Here is a 26,518-nt window from a genome sequence, read left to right on the forward strand (position 1 = left end):
TTCTGTCTCGTCTATTTCAACGAAATTCTAAAGCACAGGTTGTGTGCACCATTGTGTTGGAAATCTGACATACGCTTCATCGAATTGTGAGTCACATGATTCACATGTTCATTCACTCAACGACTATATGTTAAGAATGAGACCACTTCAACCAAGTCTCAATTTGTTAAAGGCTTGTTAAAACAAATGCTAAACATCTTTTTAAAATATAGCTGCTGTGAACTAACAAAGAACATTCTATATAGATTTGAGGGGTAGGGATACTCATACATAAAATATATACACTTAATTGAAAACTGGGCAACTTTCATTATAAAGCCTCTGATTTGCCATATTTCTGTTGTAAGACATAATAATAAAATGGAATCAATCTTCTGGATGACCTCCCCTATCCTCCTAAACAAAAAAAAATTTAAGTATGGTTTAATATTTTTATATATATCAGGTTTTTATCAATTTATATATAATTACACCATACTTTAATTATATACATACACACACGTATAAATGATCTCTTTCATTGTCTTTACTGAGATATTTTGATATATAGTATTAAGCTTTTATATGTTTTATGTATAACCAATCTTTTAGTATGAATTATTAACAGCTTTGCAGATAAAAAAAAAAAAATTGGTTTCTAAAAGCTTTGTTAAAGCAGAAAATGTCAGTCCCAGCAATCCATACTTCTCTACTTAATACTTCCTTGGCAAGCTCTGTCCATGCCAGTGCAGTCTGGGCTTCAGCAATCACAACGCCAGGAGCTTGTAGTGCACACAACATTCTCAGTTATACAAACAGTATTCATTTCCTTCATCCTCACAAATTAAGAGTTAAACTCTAAGTAGGTCTTTAACATTTTCTTTCATAAGACTTCTCTATTAGAGCTAATTAACTATAAATTAGGGCTTAAAAAACGTGAGCGGAAAACTAATTTTTATAAATAACTGAACCATACTAAGGGAAATATAAAGGGTTAAGCTAAGTTAGTCAAGAGTAAATCAACATTCTCTCTAACCCCACCCCATTAGCCCAACTGGTTTACAAAAATAAGAATGCTGTTATTATTCAGCTATTTAATACAGCTATTTAATATAGTTGTGAATAAAAGTCATAGTAAAGAGGAAAAGAGGACTGCTGTGTTTTCAGGCATGAAGAACACTAACTTAGATGACAGGTTTTCCAGTGTTTTTATATTTTCACAGACAGAACTGTATACAGCTAAGAACTAAATGCTTAAAAAAGAACCTTACGGAAAAAGAAACCTAGTGAACATATATAATTCTGAGTGATTTAGTTTTTTCAAAAATCTCTTTTGTTTTTGGGAGGAGAATCTTTTTTTTTTCTTTTTTGAGACAGTCTCGCTCTGTTGCCCAGGCTGGAGTGCAATGGCATGCTCGGCTCACCACAACCTCCGCCTCCCAGGTTCAAGCGATTCTCCTGCCTCAGCCTCCCGAGTAGCTAGGACTAAAGGCGTGTGCCACCACGTCTGGCTGATTTTTGTATTCTTAGTAGAGATCGGGTTTCACTATGTTGGCTGGTCTCAAACTCCTGACCTCATGATCCACCTGCTGTGGCCTCCCAAAGTGCTGGGATTACAGCATGAGCCACCGCACCTGGCCAGGAGGAGAATCATTTATAAAAACTTTCCTATAGAAATAGCTTCGTGACATTTTTACTAATTGAAATAAAAAATAAATTATGAAAATTGGCATAACTAAAAAGCAACCATAATTTGTATAACAGAACATCAGGAGAGGTATTCTGTGGCTTACTATTCAGAGGAATTTACAAAAATAAAATTAAAAATGGTACTTAAGTTTTTTACTCCTCAATCCCTCTTGGTGATAAGACTGGCAGTTTCTTAGAGTAAAATGCTCATAAGGTGAGAAGAAAATAACTCAATTATGGATATATGCCATTCTAACATTTATTCTATATATGCATTTTTAAAATAGGCACCTTAGACAAGGAAAGGGCATGTCAGACAAAAGTACTTGATCCACAAGGAAATCTGCCAATGATGATAAATGTTTAACCTTGATATGCACTTGATCAGTAATCCTGGCCCTAAATAAAATGATCAATTATAATTATCTTCGACCTTAGCCTCGAATCCTCATTGTCCCTCTCACATCCAAAACATCACCTAAATAAAGGATCTGTAACATTCACAAAAAATATAATATTCACAAAAAAGGTAAATCTCCCATAATTGCCAAAAATAGCAGTCCTGAGGATATTTACAATGTGACAGTTTTCAGTGCCGTAGTCTAAAGGAATAAAGCTTAAACCAGAATTTCAGGGATCAGCCTCTGGATGAAAAAGTACTCTCCCCTAAAATGGTATTTCATAGACAAGCCCAAATTTAGGAAATGGAATTAAATAATAGCCTGTCTAGAGCATGTTAAAAATTTTTCCTTTTGAAACCAAATCAACTATGTTCTTGGTTTTAGTAAGACACAGGTTTCTTTATTGTTGGCCACAGCTACCAAGCAACTAATGATTTTTAACCATGTTGCAAAGGGGCAGAGAATGGGCTTGGAGGCTTGAGGGACCAGGAGGACACAGTATGAGACCTAAAGGGAGAAGGAAGGAAGGATGTATGGAAAATGTATGTAACTGCACTGAGCTTGCTTATATGTGTGTTTTTCCACATCTGTTTTTCCACAAGAACGTAAACTCCAAAGAAAGAAACTGCCTTATGGTTTTCACCAACCTTTGAGGGTCAGTTAGGTGACTCATTACTCATTTGACAATTTAAAAATGCATAAAAATATGGAAAATCTTTTTTAATGCCATAACTATTTAAATGCATTCTTCTAAACTAAGGGCCTACAAAGAAAGCAAGCCTTCACATGGGCAAACTTTAGGGCACTACCCTCCTCCAAAAATAAAAGTCATTTAGAAAATGAAAGGAAGAACAGTAAGAACAGAATAATAAATGATGGAGCCCTATTTGTAGTTCTAGATATATATTCCCAAATAGGTTTAATAAAAAACATTTTACTGTCTTTAAAAAGAATCTATAAAAAGAATCAAGAATATGAAGTAAAGAAGGGAAAACTATCCCCTTATATCAGTTCCACCTAGTGGGGAGGGAACAATAGGGCAGAATTGATTGTCTCTTCAAAAGAACCTTTCTTTGTTAAGGAACCCTAGTGATCGCTTTGTCCTGGTTCCTCTCAACTCCTTATCTTCTTCTACACTGTTCTCTCTTAACATGAGAACTCCAGCCTTTGCTTCTACCACTTTTACATGCTACTATACCTATAGGAAGGCTAAGCCATAATTGGCTTAGTGACAGAGCAAGAAAAACTCAAAAAGGCCCAAATATAACTTTCTGCTTCTAGTCCCATTCTGCATAGCCAGTGATTTCACATGCGTACTCTGGAATCACAGAGGCTTGAGCTGAAATCTTGGTTCCATCATTTATTAGATATATACATTTGGGAAAGTTTCTTAACTTATGTGCACTTCTTACTACCTCCTCATCTATAAAATGGGGATAGTAATAACTCCTGCCTTTCAAGATTAATGTGAGGACTAAATGAGATATTTAACACAGTTTTCTGGTACTTAGTAAATTCTAAATAAACATTAACAACCCATTATACTCTGCTTAAATCCAAGATTCCCCATGGTCTAGTGCAATTGATTACAGGATTGTGACCAGCACTTTCTTAAAAAAAGAATTCATACACACACACACAAAATATCACAGTGCAATGAAGGTAAGTACTGTTTCAAAAATATTTTTTTCAGATACACACCCACCCACACACATATATTCTTAACTTAGCCTCATGTAGCTTTTCTGTGACACCTTCCCTAAGAACGGACAGCACATGTGTCTCTTCCTCAGGGCACAATAGTATCTTGAGAGTTTTGTATAAAATTCTACAACACTTAACTGCACTGTGCTTGCTTATATGTGTGTTTTTCCACAAGAACGTAAACTCCAAAGAAAGAAATTGTCTTATGTTATCTATTTCTGGTGCTTGAAAAACACTGGATGCTCAATAAATTTTTGTTGAATGAATGAGTAAAATATCAAAACCTATTAGGTATTAAGAACACACAAAAATAATCACTTTCATTTGTATCTGACCAGGTTTTACTGTTATATAGGAATTTAAATTTAGCTATAAGTCACACAAAATCTATAAATTTTTTTCTCCCACAGTGCCTAGTATAGCCCCTTCTAACAAAAAGAGATGAATACGTTTACTTAAAAAACTGAAATGAGTAATGTGCAAAATGACTGTTAAAAAGTAGAACATCCAAGCATACAGACATGTTGCACAGTTAAAGTTTTATTTATTCATTTATTTATTTATTTATTTTTGAGACGGAGTTTCGCTCTTATTGCCCAGGCTGGAGTGCAATGGCACGATCTCGGCTTACCACAACCTCCGCCTCCCGGGTTCGAGCAATTCTCCTGCCTCAGCCTCCCAAGTAGCTGGGATTACAGGCATGTGCCACCACGCCCGGCTAATTTTGTATTTTTAGTAGAGACAGGGTTTCTTCCATGTTGGTCAGGCTGGTATCGAACTCCCGACCTCAGGTGATCCACCCACCTCAGCCTCCCAAAGTGCTGAGATTACAGGCATGGGCCACCGCGCCCAGCCCAGTTAAAGTTTTATTTAAGCAGACCAGACACATTCATGCTTCTTTTTAGGGGCAAAGAAAATTGAAAAAAAAGTTATCAGACAGAAAAGGTTGTTTCTGTATGACAAACTGTCCTATCACAAATACTGCAGGTCCCATGAGAACACATCTAAATAACAACACTGGGCAGGTACTTACTTGAGTACTTAAAACAGAAAAATATGAAGAACTTTAATATTTTCAATATTCTCATATTATCACAATTCTCAATTCTATTCAAATGTAAAATTCAAAGTTATACAAATTTACCAATTCTGCTTTTATTCCATCACAAAAAGCAAAACACTGGAAATCAACTCTAAAGAAACACTTTTCAACATGCTTAGACGCAACAAAGGCTAAATCAACAGACTACTAAATCAAAGTTACTTATAAAAGTTGGTTTTACCATTGGCAAAAATAGATGCAAACAAATATTTGCTCTAAAATGAGACTTAGGTTTTTAAGGTATGTGTTCCTTTATAGTGATCCTCTAGAATATTTAATTTCTAAATCATTAATAACTTGACTGAGAAATTGGCAGTTCTCAACTTTTTAAGATTACATGTCTACTGATAAGGTAAGGTATATACATGAAATGGAAAGAAAATGAATTGTATTGCTGCTTTAGGAGTTAGGAATTTGCTTCCTACCCCAGACTAATTAATGATAATTTTAAGCTTAGTAAACACCTAACGAAATAGCAATTTCAGAAAACCTTCCTTCCTTTTGTGACTTTAAACGTATATTTTAGGTTATTACGCAACTCTAATTCAAAGTAATTTCTTGGGCTTGGACATTAAAGTTAAGTCTTAACAGTTAACATTGATTTATTGAAGGGAGAAAAAAGATAACCTGTGATTTATAGTCTAAACCAATGGAAATGGCAGCAAGTCACTGCCACTTATTAAAAATTCTTCCCTCCATTTGAAATAATCATTTTAATGAACCTAGTAAGGGTGGTTAACACTCACCAGTATGAATCTTCTCATGTCTCTGTAGCAGGTACTTCTGTATGAAACGCATGTCACATTGACTACACTGAAATGGTTTTTCACCTTAAAATAATTTCACATCCACAAATTAGTCACTGAATAAAACAACAGTTTTTAGTTACTGTTTCTGAGGAAAGAAAAATCTTAGCTGCCCAAATTTTGGAAAATTACAAAATAGCCATACAAATTTTTGATGTTATTAACAGAATTTTATGTCCTCTCAATTTTTTTCCCAGGATTTAAAAATTCATATTCTCACAATCACATAAAAATGAGATTAAATTTGATCTATATATTCAAGGGGGGAAAAGGAAATAAATAAAACAATTTAAAATTGAATTTTAACATCATGGGGTGAGAAAGAACTACAGGTTCTCACGTGTCTTAAACATCTTTCCTTCCTTTTTATCTGGAAGAAGGTGCGCCCATCCTGTTTTCTCCCTAGTTAACCATCCATTTATGCCCTTTTACATATTTTCTTCAGAACCTTCAGAACATTCTAAACATCCCTTTTTTAAAAGATCCTGTCTCTTCAAACTTTCTCTCTCTGCTGGGGCTTTTCCTTTTAAGGAAAGTATTCTCTGGCCTGCTCTATGCTGAGAAACCTTGTTTCAGTCCTGAAACACTTCTACCTTAGTACTTTCTCTCCTTCCCTTTCACTACACCTCCTTAAAAGAGTAGTCTACTCTAAGTCAAATTCTTCACTGCCCACTTGTGGTTTAACCTTTACTCTGCTTTCTGAAAAGCTACTTGTGATCTCCTTGCTATTTATTTCAAAGATTTTTTTCTTGGTTCTCTAACCTCTGTCCTCCTAGGGCACTGGCACTGTTGGTCACACCCTGCTTGGAATCCTATCTTCTGCTAGCTTCTGGGACACTATTTTCCTAGTTCATTAAATCTCCCTTATAACTGTTTTTCTTCCTCATTTCATCTTACATGTCTAGTTTGTTTATCCAAAGGTCTGTCATCTTTAATATTGTTCTCTACAATTTCATTATCTTAGCTATCATTTATTTATATTTGATTTCCAAATCCATGTTTTAAACTCTGCCTGGACATTTTGCACACACAAAAAATGAACGCTGATAAACAGGCTTTTAATAATACATTCTTTAATCATTTCTCTAGCTAAATGGAGCACATTAAGCCAAACAGGTGTCCAATTAAGACTATTTAATTAATTTTACACATCCATGCTAATTGTTTTCTCACTTAAGAGTTTTTCCTGATTTCCTTCTGACATTCTGGCCTACAAAATCTCTGATTTGGAATGCCAGATTAGCTATGGTCTTAGGAATGAATGACGGTTACACGAAGATGAAAATAACAAAGATAATAACTTTAATGGCCACAAGCCCATTTTAATTCAAGAAATACCTGTATGAATGAAGACATGTCTCTGTAAGTGATAGTTCGTTCTAAAGGCAGCATTGCAGTGCTCACAAACGTGAGATTTAGGGGTTTTCAAACCAAGTGATCCATCCTCATTTATTGTAAGGATCTAGTTCAAAAAAAAAAAAAGGCAAAAAAAAAGAAATAAGTTTTAAAAACGTAATTAAATAGTAATTTTCAAAAAAAGAATGCAAACAACGGTCACCACAGATTATGAAATATATTGTTCTTAAATAATCTTGAAAAGACTATTAGAATAATGTTATCATTAACTGTAGGAAAGTACAATGTGACTCAGAATAAGCAAAAATCACTAATAAAACCTTGGAAGCTGGTTAAGTAAGATCTCACCACGGTCTTCTCCTCTGTAATGCTGATGCATGATGGAGTTCCTAAGTGTTCAGTTAGGGTGAGCACAGGTATATTTTCAATTTCAAATTCTCATATACGCAGGAAAAAAGCCTTTAGACATGATCTAATATCAATTGGTACGGGGCTAATTAAATAAATCATGGAAAATGAATACAATTTAATATGTGGTTGTGAAATAAAATGACAAAGCTGTCTATATACTTATATGAAAAGCATGTCAGGATTTGTTAAGTTAAAAAAAAAAAAAAAGGCAAAGTTTAGAACCCAGTGTAGTTTTGCTAACTTTTGTATATAAAAGGTACATATAGGAATATATATTTGCATAGGCATAAAAACTACTTGAGAAGGATATATATATAGAAGTATATAACCTTGATTGTGATGGCTGGGGAACTGGGCAGACAAGAGATAAAATGGGAGGGAGGTTTTACACTGTCCACTTAACACATTTTTTTGAACCATGTAAGTGGTTACCTACTACTTAAAAAAGAGAGAACACTAAGTTTTCAAGTTATAATATGGTAGAATTTATGGTCTGTTTCAGTCTAGGATCACTAAGGTTATTCTAGAACTACTAAATTATTGTTAAACATATTCCTAAGAATATCTGTCAAATAAATAAATTAGAAGTGGGTATGGGGTCCATCTGGGGCATAAGTACTAAATAAGAAAATTATTTAAAAAAAATTTTTTTTAAAATAGAAGTGAGTAAAAGGAAGGAAGACAAGAGACAAAGAAAGCAACCTTATCTTTCTGAGCTTATTGAGATTAAGAGTATTGTGAGCCTGGTCTGGATGGTACCAGAGAGAAACTCACCTTAGGCTGCATGTATTCCAATTTACCAACTTGTTCAATGTGCAACATTAAGCTGCCTTTTGGCCAGGCATGGTGGCTCAAGCCTGTAATCCTAGCACTTTGGGTGGCCGAGGTGGGTGGCTCACTTCAGCCCAGGAGTTCGAGACCAGCCTGGGCAAAATGAGGAAACGCTGTCTCCACAAAAATACAAAAATTAACCAGGTGTGGTAGCACACACCTGTACTCCCAGCTACTTGGGAGGCTGAGGATGGGGGGATCATTTGGGCCAGGAGGTCAACGCTGCAGTGAGCCATCATCATGCCACTGCACTCTGCCTGGGCAATAGAGCAAAACCCGTCTCAAAAAAAAAAAAAAAAAAAAAATTGCCTTTCATCAGACGTGGAAGAGTGAAAATAATGATTCCTTTTTCATTATTGACGAAAGCAAAAAAAAAAAAAAGGGCAGAATATTATGCTGAAGCAGCAAAGAAAACTAGATCTGATCAGGAGGGGTATGGCCAGTGAGAGGGAAACAATGCTCTAGGTGTGGGCACACAGAATGGGAGCTAAGAAACTGTCCAACATAGGCAGAGAAATCTGGCAAATAAATACAAAGAACTGTGGAAACTGATTAGGGCCTGCAAACACACAGCAATGACCCCTTCTCAAACCTAGAAAAGGGCAGTAGGTAAGGGAAAAAGGCTTTAACCCTTAAAACATTTTTACTTAAATTCAAGAAGACAGTTCAGCCTATACTATAGGCAGATCAGTGGTAATTATTACGCAAATTATACAGGGCATTTGGATTCTGGGCAAACAGCCAATGTGGTCAACAATGCTTCAAAGTCTATGCACCAAAGTCATGGAAGGGAAACATTTGGCAGGAGAATGGAAGTGGGTGCCACAGCTTCCTGAGGAGAGTCAAAGAAAGTGGAACACTTCATCTCTGGGCCAGTCAGTTTTAAATTTTTTCAACTCCTCCAAGTCACATAATAATAAGCAAGTCAACACCGTGCAAAAGGAAAACACACAAAATCTTTTAAAATATGACTCAAAATTATTTTCAACATAAAACAAAAAGATGTTAAATACTTATATAAAATGGAACTAAAAACAAGACAGCACCAGGTATGCTTTTTCATGTATGTTGATAACAAATAAGAAAATCCAACTGCCAAAAAACATGGCACTTCAATAGCTTTCTGTGGCATAGCAACTGCAAGGAAAGGCTTTGTAAAGAACAAATCTGGCCCAAGTTGCTTAATGTGAAACGGATGTAATCCTTGACTGTACAAAGCCCTTTTATGAAGAGTTAAGGAGTTCTAGGTCATTGTTTTCTGGCACTGGAGGTACTGCTGCCTTTCATTGTAGATTCAAGCCTTAATTCAAGGTGAATTTTGTGGATGAAACAGCTACCACTGCCTTGTGGATAAACACACAGGAAAATCCAGCTTTTTTTAAGTTCAAAGACAGAAACACCAAATTCTTGGACATTTTATATTTTCCTTACTTTCTTTAGGCCAGAGTAACAAACATCTTTGTTTAAAGGACACAGAGTAAACTCATCTTGACTCAGATGAGCATCAATGGCCCTTCCACTTTGTAACCTATTTTAAATACATCCAACTGATTTTTATTCACCCTCATAATCTCAGTGTTCAAAATGGTATCTGGAGCATAGTGGAGACTCTATATCTGTCAAAGGACCTGGCTGCCTGCTGTCCATAACAATTACTCCTCCTAGCTTACCACTTTATTGTTTTTTAAATTTATTGCTAAAAGCAATACTTTACTTTTCAATTTTTTAGTCTTCGGATAACTGAGTAGTCAGAGAAGCGGGTAGGCAAAGAATAAAATCCCTTAGCAGAACACAAATAGCACATTAATGCAGGCAAAATTTTCTTCCCCGGTATAGACTTGCCTTCTTTTCTTGCTCACACCTTTTCAAGATCTTTTAGTAGAATGTGACCTACCAGCTGAGTGTGTATGCCTTAGAGATTAGCAGTCTTACCTGCGACTGGTTCCATAAAATATTTTTGCTTTTCCTTTTTCCCCAACATATGAACACCATTACAATTGAAGAATTTAATGTTTAAAATTTTAAATTCTAAGATGCCTGCTAGACATCTTCAGATGCTTCATCTTGCCCCTTGTCATTGCTACTTCAGGAGAAATATAGTATATTACACAGACCAAGCAATCAGGCTTTAGCAAGTGGAGAAATTAGTAATACTCTAATTCTCAACACACTAGATTTTTTTTTCTTATCTGTTCAGTAAATTTAAAACAACATTTTATAGAAAAAAATTGAGTATCAAATGGAATTTCTCAGTTAATCTGCTTTCTTAATCTCATATCCATTGTGACATATTTTCTGTTTTAAGACAAATCTATTACCAGCCGGCTACCTAAATATACACATATGGTAAAGGTTATCTTAAATAATATACCCATTTTCAACAGGCAAAGCCCTAAGGTCTGCCTATTCAAATTCAGAGATTTTTCACTCCATAAGGATCACTGCCACTGAATAAATGAAACCTGACACCCCTCACTGAGAAAGTTCTGTTTTCTTAAAAGGCAGACATGATTTTTCACATTCAAATGTGTACTACTAAAATTATTAAGGCATATTTTAAACTAAACACTATAGGTTTTTTATCATATATTCCTGAATCAATCAAAATCAACTTCGAAGCCACTAAAACTCAAAAGACAACTTAGATAAGAGAGTTTACATTTCTCACCTATTATGAGACGTTCTACTGCAACTGGGGGTGGCGAATGACAGCTGTGACAATTCTCTTTACTCTCCAAATCCAACGAGAAATGGAAAATAGTGCAAGTCCAAAGATATACAAATAACAAAGTCACCCTGAATAATACCCATCATGGCAACTTGACTGTCCTGGTCATCGTTAATCACCTATTCTAACATTGTCACTTTCTTTTATTCATCAAGATTTTCTATTGTTTCTCAGTACTAGATTTTTCTCATCACCAAATTTCATTTTTAAATGGTAAGCTTTTGACAGCACCAGAACAAGAAATTCACTGTATCATAACCATGGCACAACAACTATGTTCAGCAAAATGACCCTGGGTTTTAGAAAAAGGCTGTTTCTTCCCTGTTTCCTGAATATTAGGCAAAGAAGTAGGTAATATTTTCTAAAGAAAGATTTACATCAGATTTTTTTTTCAAAGTTAGGGTTCAGTTCTATGGAAAAACAATTTATCCAAGACACACAATTTCCTGGGAAAATTAGATAAATAAAACTCTATTATTTTGCCAATCTTCTTCCTTCATTTTCTTACTATTCCATACTTCCTGTTTGCATGCTCAGTCTTATAATCAGTTCATCTTTAAAGCTACTTCTTCCTAAATCAAGGTAACATGTAGAAGAAAGCATGATAAATGTCTGGTATATCTACTTCTGTTTCGTTTCATTAAATTTTACTTATTTTACATAATTCAATCTTAAATCTTTTTGATACCAAAATCTAAAATCTTTTCTGGGAACCAACAATATATAATAAATTGCTGGGAAAGGATTCTTTATATAATTTATAATCTATTTGATGTGTGAAAAGTGCTCTTCCTCAGTTCAGCATAACTTTGAATAATCAATTTTTATTTGGATCACCTTAAGTGTTAACAACAAACAACCCAGTTCCTTTCTTCAGTACCTGATGAGAGATCTTGGCACATAACAGGCACTCAAATTATTTGTGGAATAAATGAAAAGAGAGATACATTTCAGAATAAAGAGATGTAATTAAAAATATCCTCTCTCTCAGTTACTAAGGAGTTGGAAAAGACCTATATAATATATACAACATGGGATTTAGATAATATTGTTATATTTTACTGAAAAAAATTCTTAGAATTCATTAATGTTAACCCAACAATCCTCCTAAAACCCTTCTGAGATGGAAACTGTTACTAATTCACGTAACAAGTGAATACCAAAGTCCAGTAGTAATACCTCATTTATTCAGAAACTTTTAGTGTCAAGATTTGAAGTTTTCAAGCTTAAGAGTGTAACAGTCACCAAAAACAGACTCAAAGGGGCAAAGGCAAGTGATGTTAAGTGACCACTCAGATATACAGCAATGTAAAAATGAATAGCATGTCACCAAGGAATGAGAAGTGAAGTGATTATAAGCAGTATAACACTTAAAGTCTAGCAGTGAGGATTTTCAGGGTCAGGTGGGTGGGGGAGAGCCCTAAAATCTCTGTTCTCCTAGAGGGCTTCACCTGCAATACACGATTTTAAAAAATGTTTATGTCAGCTTCAAGACATTAAAAGCTGAATTATGTTCAAATACACTATATTTAAAAGGAAAACAACACGTTAAAGATTTCCCAAAAAAATGGTGAAAATAAAATGAAATTTGATATTTAAAAGGTGTAAGCTTCTCTTATGTAGAAAACTTACTTTCTTAAAACAGCTAATTCCACAACAGATGCAAATAGCTTGACCTAGATGATGTTCCCTAGCTCTGTTACCCTCTTCATCAGGCATGCTGCCAAGTGTATTCAGGCAAATTTCAAGTATCAAAACCTACCTTAAGATGATCAGGCTTTCCCATTGCATTTAAGTTTTCCAAAAAAAAAAGACTCAGCTTTGCCATATGAGAAAAGTTCAGCTATTGCTTAAAATCCATGGCAGCTAAAGATGGCATAACAACACAGTACTTTAAGGGAGCCATAGTTACACGGATGTTTATAAGCGCTGATGTTTTTACTAAAACTTTTATCACATTATACTTCTTGTGCAGATCCCCAATCTAATACTACACAATGGTGACACAAACTCAAAATATTCACAATGGCAAGATTTTAAGATTTGGAAAAGGTGCTGGGGAGAATGGAGTCCTCTAGGCATAATAAATCATAATTCTTTGAGGAACTTAAAATTGTTTTTAAGGAATTTAAAACAAGTAACACTTACTGATTTACAAACATGGGTAAGTTTCTCTTTCTCTTCATACCAAAGAGCAGAATGAATTACTTTAACAGAAGTTCTAAAGCATAAATTTTTATATACACTCCTGAGAAAATGTAAAATTACTCACTGGTTACATCTTAAAGTTCTAAGACTCTAGATACAAAAAACCCATTCATCTGGAGATGGCAGACCAGTGGTTAAAAACAGTCCACAACCATTCCCTGTCCCATTACAAGTAACATGCCAGGACAGTTGAAAAATAATTGTTTGTTCTTTATTAAAAAAAAAAAAAAAAAAAAAAAAAAAAAACAGAGACAGGGTTCCACAATGTTGCCTAGGATGGTCTTGAACTCCTGGGGTCAAGCAATTCTTCCGTCTCAGCCTCCCAAAGTGCTAGGATTACAAGTGTGAGCCACTGTATCTGGCCTGTTTGTTATTCTTACACCTCTGTCTGCTGTATATTGTTTCTAGTCACTTCATCTTCCTAAGAATTTCTCTAAGGGGCTACCCTAAAACATTCTCTTATACACACTATACTTAGAATAGGACAACTCTGTCATCTGGCCACTACAGAGGTATATAAATACTTAAGTAATACCTTTAGAAATATTCTAAAATGATACATTATGAGTTTACCGCAAACTAGACGAGCAAAATAGCTTAAAGCCTGTAAATACCTAATCTATATTTACAAATACCTAGAACATATCACCAAATACAGAGTCCAACACCCAATGAGAAGATAATCTGGGTTTTAGTCAGAATTTCAAGAAGAGAGTACACTTGAAATAGATACCCCATAGATCAGCAATGAATCCAAAGTAACAATCAATCACTATCACAAACGATTTTAGAAATAATTTTTTACACAAAACCTGGTATTCTTCTATATTTGAAGAACTTGATTTGTTCATTAATGTAAAGAACCCCCAAAAATGATATAAATTACTGAGAAAAACATTAAAGCCCCAAGAAAAGAAGTGGAGAGAGAGGGAAGAAAAGAAGGGAGAATTTCACAAAACATGAAATATAAAAGGCCAACAAAAATTTTAGAAGTTTAGTGTGACCAGAAACTAAAGAAATTCAAATTTAAACTATAATGAGCTCCCATCTTAAGCAAAGTCAGACACTCAAGACCAGTGAGAATGCAGACAGATATACCTCAGGTCCACTGCAGGTAGAAATGTAACTGGTCTAACATTTCTGAAAAGAGTAACACTATCAAGAAATCTTTCTAAAAGTTCATACCCTTTGATCAATAGTGCACAAAGATACATACTCAAACATTTTAAGTGCAGCATGATTTAAAACAGAAACAGGACTACAACTTTCAAACAACATAATAATGTCTAATAAAGCAATCATTAAATATAACATTATCTATCAAAAAATAGATTATGTAGCTAATAAAATGATTACAAAAAACATTAAAAACTTTAAACACAACAATTGCTTGCATTTCAAGTGTTAAAAATCAGCTAATTAAATCTATATTATACCTCCATATCTATCTGCACAAATTTGAAAAAAGATAGAAAGGGAATATGGCAGAAAATCCAAGTAGTTATCTCTAGGAAATGTAACTATAGGTTATTTTAGTATCTATGTTTTTCAAAATTTGCTATTGTAGGCATATTTATATATCCCCAAATTAGTGGTATGCTGGCAAATATTTAACCACCAGCTAAGGAATCAGGGGGTATAGAAACATTTGCTGATTTCTGGGGTGTAAATATTCCCACCATAGCTAATTATAAGCTACAAATGGTTTTGGCAACTAGTTTGTAAATGAAATCTTGCAAGCCAGCTCAAGCTGGCTCCAACACACTAATAAGTCCAAAAGTATACAGAAATATAAATAATAATGATGATTATGATTTCAAATCACAAATTTTTAAAAAGCCATCAAAAAATCATTTTACAGTATGATCTTTTTAAAAAGGACTTTCTCACCACATGAGGGAAGAAAAAAATAAGACTTAACTATAAAAATGCAAATATACTGCAGAGAGTTCAGAGAATTTCTAGGAATACCAAAAATGCTGCATACATTCAGCTATCACTATACTAAAGGGAAAAAAACAGGCCAGGAGTGGTGGCTCGCGCCTGTAATCCCAATACTTTGGGAGGTTGAAGTGGGAGGACGGCTTGAGACCAAGAGTTTGAGACTAGCCTGGCCAACATAGCAAGACCCCATTTCTGTAAGAAATTCAAAAATTAGCCAGGCATGCTGGCACATGCCTGTGGTCCCAGCTACTCAGGAGGCTGAGGCAGGAGGATCCCTTGAGACTGGGAGACTGAGGCTGCAGTGAGCCATGATCATGCCACTGCACTCCAGCCTGGGTTACTTGTTTATTTACTAATACATTCATTAACCCATAAAATATTTATTGAGGATCTATTATGTCTCCTATTCCAGGGTCTTAGGATACAGCTGTGTACAAAATGAAGTCCCTGCCCTCATGAAGTTTACATCCTATTAACAGGGATCCTCTATCTTTTCCTGATGAATAACTGGAATTACATTTTCCTGAAACCTTAATATAAAGATAAGAAAAACTAATACAAATGAGACGAAAGGGCAACGCATGCCATCTGTCAGAGATATGGAAAAAGAAAAGTTCATTTTTAGACAAGTCAGGAACATGGTGAAAGAGAAGCAGAAAAATTGAAAGTAAGGTCCACCACCTCCATGCAGGCATGCACCCCTTCCTACTAAACCACACAAGACTTTTACATCTGCCTTAGGGTCCAGCCAGGTTCTTGCCTATAGAATTAACCAACAGTTGGAATTAAGAGGTTGTGATTACCACCTTAATAAACTGTCTTACTTTTGCGGGAGAACGTTGTTTCCGCTTCTTCTTTTTCTGTAAGTCTACTGGCTCTCTGATTTGTTTTTTGTCTCTCATCAGTTGCTCAGATACATCAGTAAAAGTAATTTCCTGCTTTACACTTATCTGTTTAAAAAAAGAAAAGCCAATTTTAGACATAAATAAAAAGTTCATTGTGACAAAAGGCCATTTTATGTTTAATCCTTTGCTAAACCCACATATGGTTGCTTCCGGAATGATGATCTATGTGTGTGTGTGCTAACTATATACAGTACTATAGAATTCATTAATAGGCAGTGGGTAATAAGAATTGAGAGTACATAAATTGAGGGATAAACAGATTTTTTTTTTTAATCTACCTGAGAAAAAAGATCAAAGACGTCCTGGGAAAAGATGATCATAAGACCAAGCAGAAGTCAGGAAATCGTAACATCAATTTCATTCCCACATTTAAGGAAACTGATACTGAAGTTAAAAGCACACAAAAAAGGTTAAGGTCCAAAAATCAACACAACACTGGGGAATAAAAGAGGTATTTAGACTTCTAGATGGGCTCTGTATTTATAAAATATCAAGCAAACCACACAAAATTCTAAAAGATAATTTGTCAAAAGAAAGACAAATTACCAATGAAAATCTAATTATCTTCATGCTCAACAGTTTTGACATATGACTCAAGATCTTAGCCAGTACTTTCCTGGGCTCTACAACAAACCATCACCAAATATCTGTTTACAGAAGCAAGTATAATTTTAGGCCGCTACACTGTACAAGACATGATGCTAACTACATAATAGAGAAATACTAGAAGAAACATTAAGATTTCAACAATGTTCTTCAATTTTCAGATCTCAATTCTCAGAGTTACTTGTCCTTAAAGAAAAGAAAAACCAAGGTTGTAAGTTCACTAACGGTACTGTCGTCAGTTCTCATCAGATTTGATGGTGTTCAGTCATCCCGTCCTCACTGCTACATTTTCAATCTATCCTTGAAGTAAAACAAGAACCTTAAAACTAGGAAACTTTCAACTCAGGCTATAAAATACAGTAAAGATCCTTGAGAATAATTCAGTAAGTACAACGTGCTAATGGCTACATTTTCAAGAAACACACTAAAAAGCATGCTGCAAAAGATGATGAACATCTTACAAATTCACAGTGTAAAGGTGGAAAACAGCTGTGTGGAAGAGGTTCACGAGAAAAATGCAACCTAAGCCAGGAATTTCAGACTGACAAAAAGCAGAAGTTCTCACGAATTCCTGAAAGGCAGGCCATGTGAGAATCACAAATCAAGAACCCTGGCACAAAAACATGATGTAAATGATTATTTATTTAGCTAGTAATTCTACCAAGTTACAGAAGGGTACAGTGACCACTCTTGTGGCTTCGTTGGTATCAATTATTTTGAATACAAAATAGGATGGTAAAATCACCACCTACAAGACTTGGGAATACAGACCTCTTATCACCTCTGAAGTGATATTTACTGAAAAACAATAACTGGGAATGGGTATAAGACAAGAAGAGATAAAGACTATGTAAGCAGCTGTGGAATTTCTCTGCCCTATTTTGAAGGAGTACCAAAAAGTAGTACAAACATTTCTGTGAGTGTGTAAATTCCAAATAAACCATGGAAATGTAGCATGTGGCAATAAAAAAGAGGAACTCTTTTTAGCAAGCGTCAAGAAGAGTGTAAGATAAATTCATAAATAAGTTCTGCTGTTCACTGCCATTCACAAACCAAACAAGAGCCTTTATATGCAAACAGTAAAAAAGATTAACACATATATCTGAACCTGTTATTTCCACATATATGAAAAGTGATTATATTAATACTGTGATTTTCACCTAGTCCCATTAGTACCCTCATGCCTATTTGCAGGCCTGAATTTCAATGCTGTTCTTATTACCAGTCCAGATATGCCACCACCACCACCATCCACCACCACCCTACCTGCCCTTCTTTCTTCAGATTTGACTAAACTCAGATATTTCTCCTAAAACTCTAAGGCCCCTGCTCATCCACTGAGTCAATCTCCCTCTGGGCTTCCCACTTTGAAACTACAGAAGCTTTCAGACATGATTTCCTTTTCATATCTCCCTTCTATACTCATCTAACTTCTTCCCCAAGTTAAGACAGAAGTAGAGACCTATAGTGTCATGCTTCCTCTTCTCTGCCACTCCCTACGCTGGTTCTTTCTTGCAAGTTCTAAAATATCTCTTAATTACCCTTTTTCTCATTTTCAATCTTTCCCTCTTTATTTTCCTGACTTTAGAGAGTCCTCCCTATACTGAAAATATTCTTCCTTTGATTCTAATCATTAACTCAACTCCAGAATGACTTGCTTTATCAAGACTTATTTCTCACCCCAAAATAAAGTCTTACTTTTATATTTAACTATTTCATGTACATGTATACTGTTTTGATATTTTAAAGTAAGATACTCTGTTAGTATTTCTTATAATAGCTGTCATTCATTTTCTCATTCAACGGCTATTAAGTGCCTGCTCTGTCAGGCTAAAACACTGTAACAAAAACATTTACTGAGATTGTAATATGTGCAAAGTGCCATTCTAGATATCAAGCACATTCTAAATATCAGATTTCCTTTTCAAAGGTCTTAAAATGTACGTGCAGAGTTCTGATGCATTACCAAAAAAAAAAAAACCTAATACAGAAAGCACATGTGTCATACTGTAACTGAACGGAACAGAGAATAAGGGTAGACATTCAAAGGGAGAAATAAAGACAATGTGAAATAACTGCATCAGGCTTTGGGGATGAAACAACAGACAATGACAGCTGCAAGTTTAGCACATATATCCCCCCTTTTAATTTTTTCTTGCAAATTTGCTACTCTTCTTAACTTCATCAAGTCTCAATAATGATAATAAGTGATGTAACAAATATAAATTGTACCTAAATAATGTTGCCAGACATAATGTGATGAATAAGTATTTCACTACGGTTGCAAATCTTGGTCTACCCCTTCTCCCCACCTTCCAAACAAGATGACTGACTCCTTGGAATCATTTTAGACTCTTTCTTCTCTTCATTCTCAACATCTTGCACCCATACCCAGTGACATCCACTTCCCTCCAATTAACCATACCAACCTCACTGACTTAGAGTATTATCATCTCCCAATGTATTCTTCTACAAATAAATTAATATAAAACTATTTCCTTATCATTTCCTCAGTGAGGAATTGGCAACAGACTGTTGCCTATAGTATTCATTATCAGCTCCCCAGCTCAGCTTTCAAAATTCTGTATGATCCACTTTACAGAAAAGACCTAAGGTACTTGGCAGAAGGATATGACCTTACCATCACTTCTCTCCATTTCTGGAGTCACATGTTCCTATCAATTTTCAATTTCAAATTTTGGTATTCTCACTCATCTTCCAACCCAGTAGAGTAAAAGGAAGGTGGTCTTTCTGTTTTCCCCTATACTCCTGATTCCATTCCCACCCATTTTCATGGCTCTGCTGCTTCACTATCTATTTTATAGTCTCCCTAACACTACTAGCTACTTCTTCTCTTCTTAAAAGCACACTGAAATTTCCCCTATAAGTTCTTGTGGACCAAAATTTTTCCAGCTACTATATTCCTTCTTTTGGCCAAACATTTTGAAAGAATAATCTGTAGTCAGCATACAGAGATAAAATAACTGTGCCCAAATTTAGAGAAATGGTTGTTCTGAGAGTAAAAGTAGTATACACAGACGTGTAAAAAAAGATGTGTTTAACTATCACTAGAAGGAACCTGTTCCAAAATATTGCCTAGGACACACCCAAGTTGAATCAAGGTGACTAAAAGTATAACAAGTTTAAATGTAAAAGGAAAGGTATAACACAATTAACTGTACTGTAAACATACTGTCTAATGAATGTCAGCAATATTTGGGGGTATTCATGGAGTCCAGAAAAGGAGAAATTTAAGATTTAACTTTAATTTGCATGTGTATTTCCAGGATAGAACTGCAAGAACAGTTTGATGTAACCAGACAACAGGAAGACTTCAAATTCCAAGCTCACAAAGCCACTGAACAGGACAGGGAGGTGAAGCAGTACACTGATGGATAGGCTTGTGTGAATCACGAATTATATCCGTCCTGTTTGCCTGATCCATGACTGCATGCAAAATTTTGAAAGGAGCTACATTTGTCAGGAGAAAGTCCATAGCTATCCTTTGATTTTTGAAAAAGTTCAGAGAGCCACAGTTGGAAACAGACATTCTGATCTATTTCCCTATTACATTTCTCACTATAAATGTAAACTCTGGTTACTATATCAGCATCTTACAGTTTATATAATTAAAGATTAACTAGATGAACTGATCAAATCAAGTTACCTTACCTGAAACAGTGCTGACCATCCCTATCCTACTTGGAAATTCTAGTCTTCCAAGTTCCATAAAATCACCTAATTTAAGTTCTCTCCTTTTCTTCATAGCAGTTCTTCTGGATCCATCCTTCCAGTAATATGTGCCTGTATTTTGTAACAGTTTCAGAAAATCTACATCAGTGGTTCTTAACTCTTTATGTTTAAAGTCGGGAGAATAAAAAAGGAAAGACTGAAAATGAGAAAAAGGTCAGGGTAATTAAGAGATGTTTTAGAACTTGCAAGAAACAGCCAGCATAGCATGGGGACTCTTGAGGTCCCTTATACCCTTTCAGGTCATTCATGACATCAAAACTACTTTCATAATAGTACCTGCTTTTTAAAACTCTCTTTCCCTCAAAAGTATACAGTGGCATTTTACAGAGGCTAATTAAAATGTGATATCACTACAGACTTAATATATGTCACCACAGATATGCATTATATCCAGTTATATTAAGCCAGATAATAGAGATATCAAAAAAATGTAAAACAATTTCCCTCTTCTCACTAAATTTTTTGTTTTGGAAAACAGAGTTATTTTTTATTTACAAATGTTACATGCTAACATGTAGTGAGTTTTATTGTGACAAATTAATACATAAAACTTTAAATTTCTCAGCTTTAATTTTGAATATGGTAAATACTGATACATATAACCAACATAAGCAAAAGCTCTGAGGAGTCCTCAGTATTTTTTAAGAGTATAAAGGGACCCCATGGCCAGAACATTTGAGAGCTGCTAATCTAGATACATCTTAACTATACAATCCCTTTCTCTCTTTCACTCAATCTCTTTTAATACAGATGCCTGGGCCCCACTAATATAAAGAAATTACTACAGATGTTGTGTGCCTGTGTGGGTTAGTAGACATATACGTATTTCCTAGCTTGATTGCTGAGGTCACTGAAAAGCAATGACACCCAACACACCTAGCACCCAGAACTTAGTTTCTAAATGCCATTATCCAAATAAAAAAGAACCAGAGTTCTCTGAGAAGTGGTTGAGCCCAGAGCTGGGTCGGGGAAAAATATAAGATGACTCTAGAAAATCATAATGTCAGAAGCTAAAGTGTTCAAAAAAGGATCAAAGGATGTCAAAAGGACATAAGACCCAGACTGAAAGAGCTCCCAATGGCCAAAGATGGAATGATCTGAGCAAGAACGTAAGCAACAACAGTGCTGGATTATAACCCACAGAATAAAATGCATATCCACAGATACAAAATGAAACAGTAAAAACAACAAATAAATGGAGGAAATGGGACAGCTACAAGGAACATCAATATAGAAGGAATGAGGAAAAGACAAAATCACAATTAGGTAAACATCATGCTAATAACCATTACAGGCAAGGTCCCCACCAATAGATGCTAAAGTTAGTGGGCAAAATTTTGAGAGACAGGATATTTAAACGGTCTCAAAGTATCTCCTCCAAGATATCTGTCAATTATAAAGAAAAAAACAGTAACTCTACAGTGGGGAAACCTGGCAGATAATCACAGTAAAGAAGGATCAAGGTTACTATCACCAGTTTTAAGACCTATCTACATTATGTGCCCCCGATATGATGCACTGAGGGGGACACAATATCACTTCTGTGGGGAGTCAAAAATGCAGAGCATCAATCTAACCATGAGAAAATACCAGAGAAGCTCAAATTAAGAAACAGTCTACAACACAACTGACCAACACCCATCAAAGTATAAAGGTCATAAAAGATGAGGAAAAGTCTGCGTTCAACTGAAACAGATTGGAGGTGGCTAAAAAAACAGGATAACTCAATGAAATGTGGGTCCTGAATTGAATCCTCAAACAGAAAAAGGGTATTTGGAGGGAAACATAAAATTCAAACAAGGTCTGTAATTTAACAGTATTTCACCAATGTTAAATTCTTGGTCTTGACAACTGTACCATATGGTTACATAAGTTTTAACATTAGAGGAAGCTGTGTGAAAGGTTTATGCAAACTCTACTATTTCTGCAACTTTAAGTATAAAATTATTTCAAAATGAAAAGTTAAACTAGACTCTGATTTTTCTAACTACAAAAATACTCAGCATTTACATGGCATTTTTATGAGTTTGTGATTCTGCCTCCTCAGCATATACTAAGATTTATCAGACATTTACTATCATGCACTGTCCTAAGTGCTGAAGATATTAATACAATACATGGGGAAGACATGGTCTCTAGCCTGTAAAGTCTATTGCATTAAATCCTACAGTAACACTATGTCAAGAATTTTCATTAAAAAAATAGAAAGCTAAGGCCCAGGAAGGTTGAGTTACTTGCCTAAAAGCACATTAATTAAGACAGAAAGACAAAATTTAAACCAAAGTCTTCTGAATCCAGTGACTAAGATCCTAAGATTGTGATCTGTGAATTCTTTCTTATCCTCGTGTTACCAATAAACAAACTAAAATTTCAGGGAGGTAAGTGTCTTACCCAAGTTATTAAGTTGTAAAACTAGGACTTAAGATCAAATACCTTTCAGTCCAGGACTGCTTTTCAATAAATCTAAATTATTCAAACTTATTTAAAAATGCTTTTTGTAGAAACGTACTGTATTTTTCCATATATGAACTATAGTTTGGTTGCTTCCAAAATAAGAAAAAAATTTTAGTGGTTTTAGAACACCTAGTGATTATTACTAAAGGAAAATAAAATGTTAAAAAAAAAACATAGGCCAGGCACAGAGGGTCATGCCTGTAATCCCAGCACTTTGGGAGGCCGAGGTGGGTGGATCATGAGGTCAGAAATTCAAGACCAGCTGGCCAAGATGGTGAAACCCCGTCTCTACTAAAGCTACAAAAATTAGCCGGATGCAGTGGCAGACGCTTGTAATCCCAGCTACTTGGAAGGCTGAGGCAGGAAAACAGCTTGAACCCAGGTGGCAGAGGTTGCAGTGAGCCAGGATCGTGCCACTGCACTCCAGCCTGGGCGACAGAGTGAGACTCCGTCTCCAAAAAAAAAAAAAAAATGCCAAGAATATTTAGATGAAACATTAGAAGACTTGGGTTTCAACACTCTCTTCCAATTACTAGCTAGTTGAACTTGGCTTCCAGAAGTAGTATGACAAAACAAGAAAAGCACAGGGTTGGGAATTCAAAGAAATAAAATCCAGTTTCAAACAGTAATACTAACAGTGTGTGAGGCTGAACAACTAAAATTGAATCATGCCGAACTTTGCTCACCTGTAACCTGGAGGGGAAAATCTCATAGGATTTTTACAGAGTTAAATAAGATAACTCTGTAAAGTACTAACTACAGTACAGAGCAGTATGAAATAGTTCTTGATGCTACTTAGTATCATAATAAACTCATCTGTTAATTGGTAGTAGTAATAATATCCATCTTACATCAGAAAATCAAATGAGATTACATGAAAAGCACCTTGAAAACCTTAAAGCACGAAATGAATATATAGTTATTAATTATCATACAATTAATAGGTGTGTAATTGCTTGGATACACAAAGGATTAGCAATTTCTATAAAATATCTCTACGTAGACATCTTGATATCTAAAACTCAATATGCCTAAAAAAAAAATCTTTCCTTTCACATTAGATCCTCCTTCTAAATTCTCTGCCTTTCAATATATCATCCCAGTATCCTATCTAAAGATTCTATTATTTTTTTTTTTTTTAAGACAGAGTCTCGCTCTATCACCCAGAGTGGAGTGCAGTGGTGCAATCTCGCCTCACTGCAACCTCTGCCTCCCAGTTTCAAGCAATTCTCATGCCTCAGCCTTTCAAGTAGCTGGGACTACAGACATGTACCACCACACCCAGCTAATTATTTTGTATTTTTAGTAGAGACGGGGTTTGCCATGTTGGCCAAGCTGGTCTTAAATTCCTGGCCTCAAGAGATCCACCTGCCTCGGCCTCCCAAAGTGCTGGGATTACAGGCGTGAGCCACCATGCCCAGCCAATGCTATTTTTTAGTTTTCCTTTCTACCTTCCACCCAGGACAAAGTCCAGTTGTTGCTGTTCTTCCTAAATATAATATACAAATCCAGAAATTATACTTCATATTTCCTTCTTTAGATTATTTATAATGATACTAAGTTGGGACTCTCATACACTACTAGAGGGTCATCTTTTGTAGACTACGATTTGGCCAATATACAATAAAAGCCTTAAGAGACCTATATTGAAGAAATACTTTCACATGACAAAAAAACACATATACAACACCACAATATTATTTATAACAGTAAGAAAAGGGTGCAAATGTCTAATACCCAATAATAAAGAAATAGTGAGATAAGTTATAATACAGCTATATGGCATACAAATATTAGAAATCTGACTTTTAATGACCAAGATGAAATGCTCATGGTTTAAGGTAAAGTAATAAATATAAATAGGCATGTAGATAAATACATTTTCACAATTTTATACAAACACAAATATAGACACAGCAAATTTTATGCAAACACACAACTACCCACATAGAAAAAAAAACAAAAAAAGAAACATTAAAATGCTAGGAATGGTATGTTAAGAGCAGTTATCCTAGAGTAGTAAGATTATAACAATTTTTATTCTCTTCTTTATAGTTTTAAAATTTATACATTTTTCAATCTTAGAAAGATATTAAATCTAGTCCTAGTACAAATCCTTTTCATTAATTTAAAAAATATATTATTATCTCAATATACTAAGTTGTTCTAAAAACTGAAACATTAACCCAGCAAAGTGAAAGAAAATCTCTATGGGTAAGTTTGAGAAAGAAACCAGAACTATCAAATAAATCTTAATCTCCACACTTCACATCACCAGCAAAAATCAATTAGTGGATTACTGATCTAAATGGGAACGGAAAACCACAAAGCCTCCAGAAGTTAAAAAAGGAAAATATCTTCACAATGTTGGGACAGGCAAAAATTTCTTAAGAGGGACACAAAAAATACCAAAAGGAAAAGACTTACACAATAAATCGAACCTTATTAACTCCTGTTTACCAAAAGAGTAAAAAGACCAGCCAGAGTCAGAAATGATAATTGCAATACATACATCCAACCAGTGGATAAAGAACTACTAGAAATCTGTAAGAGAAAGAAACAACCTACTAGAAAATTAAGCAAAAGATGAACATCTACCTTACTAAAAAATAATATTCAAGTTGTCAATAAACATGAAAAGATAATCAATTTCATTAGTTACCAGTGAAATGAAACGTTAAGTCATATTGCAATTCCACTATCATACCACCAAAACGGCTAAACTCAAAAGGACTGACAAGATCAAATAGCAAGGATATAGAGCAATCATTATAAATTGGCAAAACCAATTTAAAAAACTTCTGTCAGTATGTACTAAAGCTGAACATATGCATATCCAGTAAATTCAATTCTAAGTATATAACCAACAGAAATGAGTACATACACACACAAGTGACATCCAAGAATATTCACAGCAGCACTTAATACCAAACATCTAGAAACAATCTAAATGCCTATTAGACTAGAATAAATGAAATTCACCCAACTGATGATTCTACAGAAATTACATGCAATAACATGGGTATATCTCATAAACAATGAAAATAAAGAAACCAGATACTTAGTATATAGTGTCTATGATTCTGCTTATTTCTAATGCAAAGTCAGGTAAAACTAATAGACTATGACAAAGTGTTGGGGTAGTAGTAATCTTTAGGAACTAGAGGAGTGCTGTCACCAAAAGGGATTCTACATCTTGATCTTGATAGTGGTTACACGAAATGTTCACTTCGGAGAAATTTAATGAAGGTGAACTCTTATGATTTGTGCACTTTTCTGTATAAATGTTACATTTCAATAAAAAGACATATACCTAGAGCAATGTTATAAATGTGCATGCATACACACACACACACACACACGCTCCTTTCCAATTATTTCATTCAAACAAACCCAGTAATAACAAATGTCAATCAACAGAGGAGTGTGATTAAATAAATTATGGTATATCATTTAATCACTCATTAAAAGGGCAGTTTTACATGCAATAACATGGAAATCTCCACAAGATATGTCATTAAATGAATAATGTAAATTCCAAATGCATATAAATAACATTATCCAATTTATGTAATAAAACAAAATATTGTACATTTATATTAAATATATGGTTTTTTTTTTTGAGACGGAGTCTCACTCTG

At 34.8% G+C, this 26,518-nt stretch overlaps 1 protein-coding gene across 4 annotated transcripts in view; it reads right to left on the reverse strand.

The window, feature by feature from the left end:
* ZNF148 (zinc finger protein 148) overlaps nucleotides 1-26,518 on the reverse strand; it is a 150,282-nt gene that overhangs the window by 46,003 nt on the left and 77,761 nt on the right. For all 4 annotated transcript variants that reach the window (XM_003275554.3, XM_003275551.4, XM_030801508.1 and 1 more), the window contains exons 5-7: nucleotides 15,984-16,109; nucleotides 7,020-7,143; nucleotides 5,622-5,705 (exon numbers count right to left, since the gene is read on the reverse strand). In XM_003275554.3, the coding sequence (XP_003275602.1) occupies nucleotides 5,622-5,705; nucleotides 7,020-7,143; nucleotides 15,984-16,109 (334 nt within the window). The remainder of the gene's footprint in view (nucleotides 1-5,621; nucleotides 5,706-7,019; nucleotides 7,144-15,983; nucleotides 16,110-26,518) is intronic.

Source organism: Nomascus leucogenys, chromosome 21 (genome assembly GCF_006542625.1).
Source record: "Nomascus leucogenys isolate Asia chromosome 21, Asia_NLE_v1, whole genome shotgun sequence".
NCBI classification, from domain to species: domain Eukaryota; kingdom Metazoa; phylum Chordata; class Mammalia; order Primates; family Hylobatidae; genus Nomascus; species Nomascus leucogenys.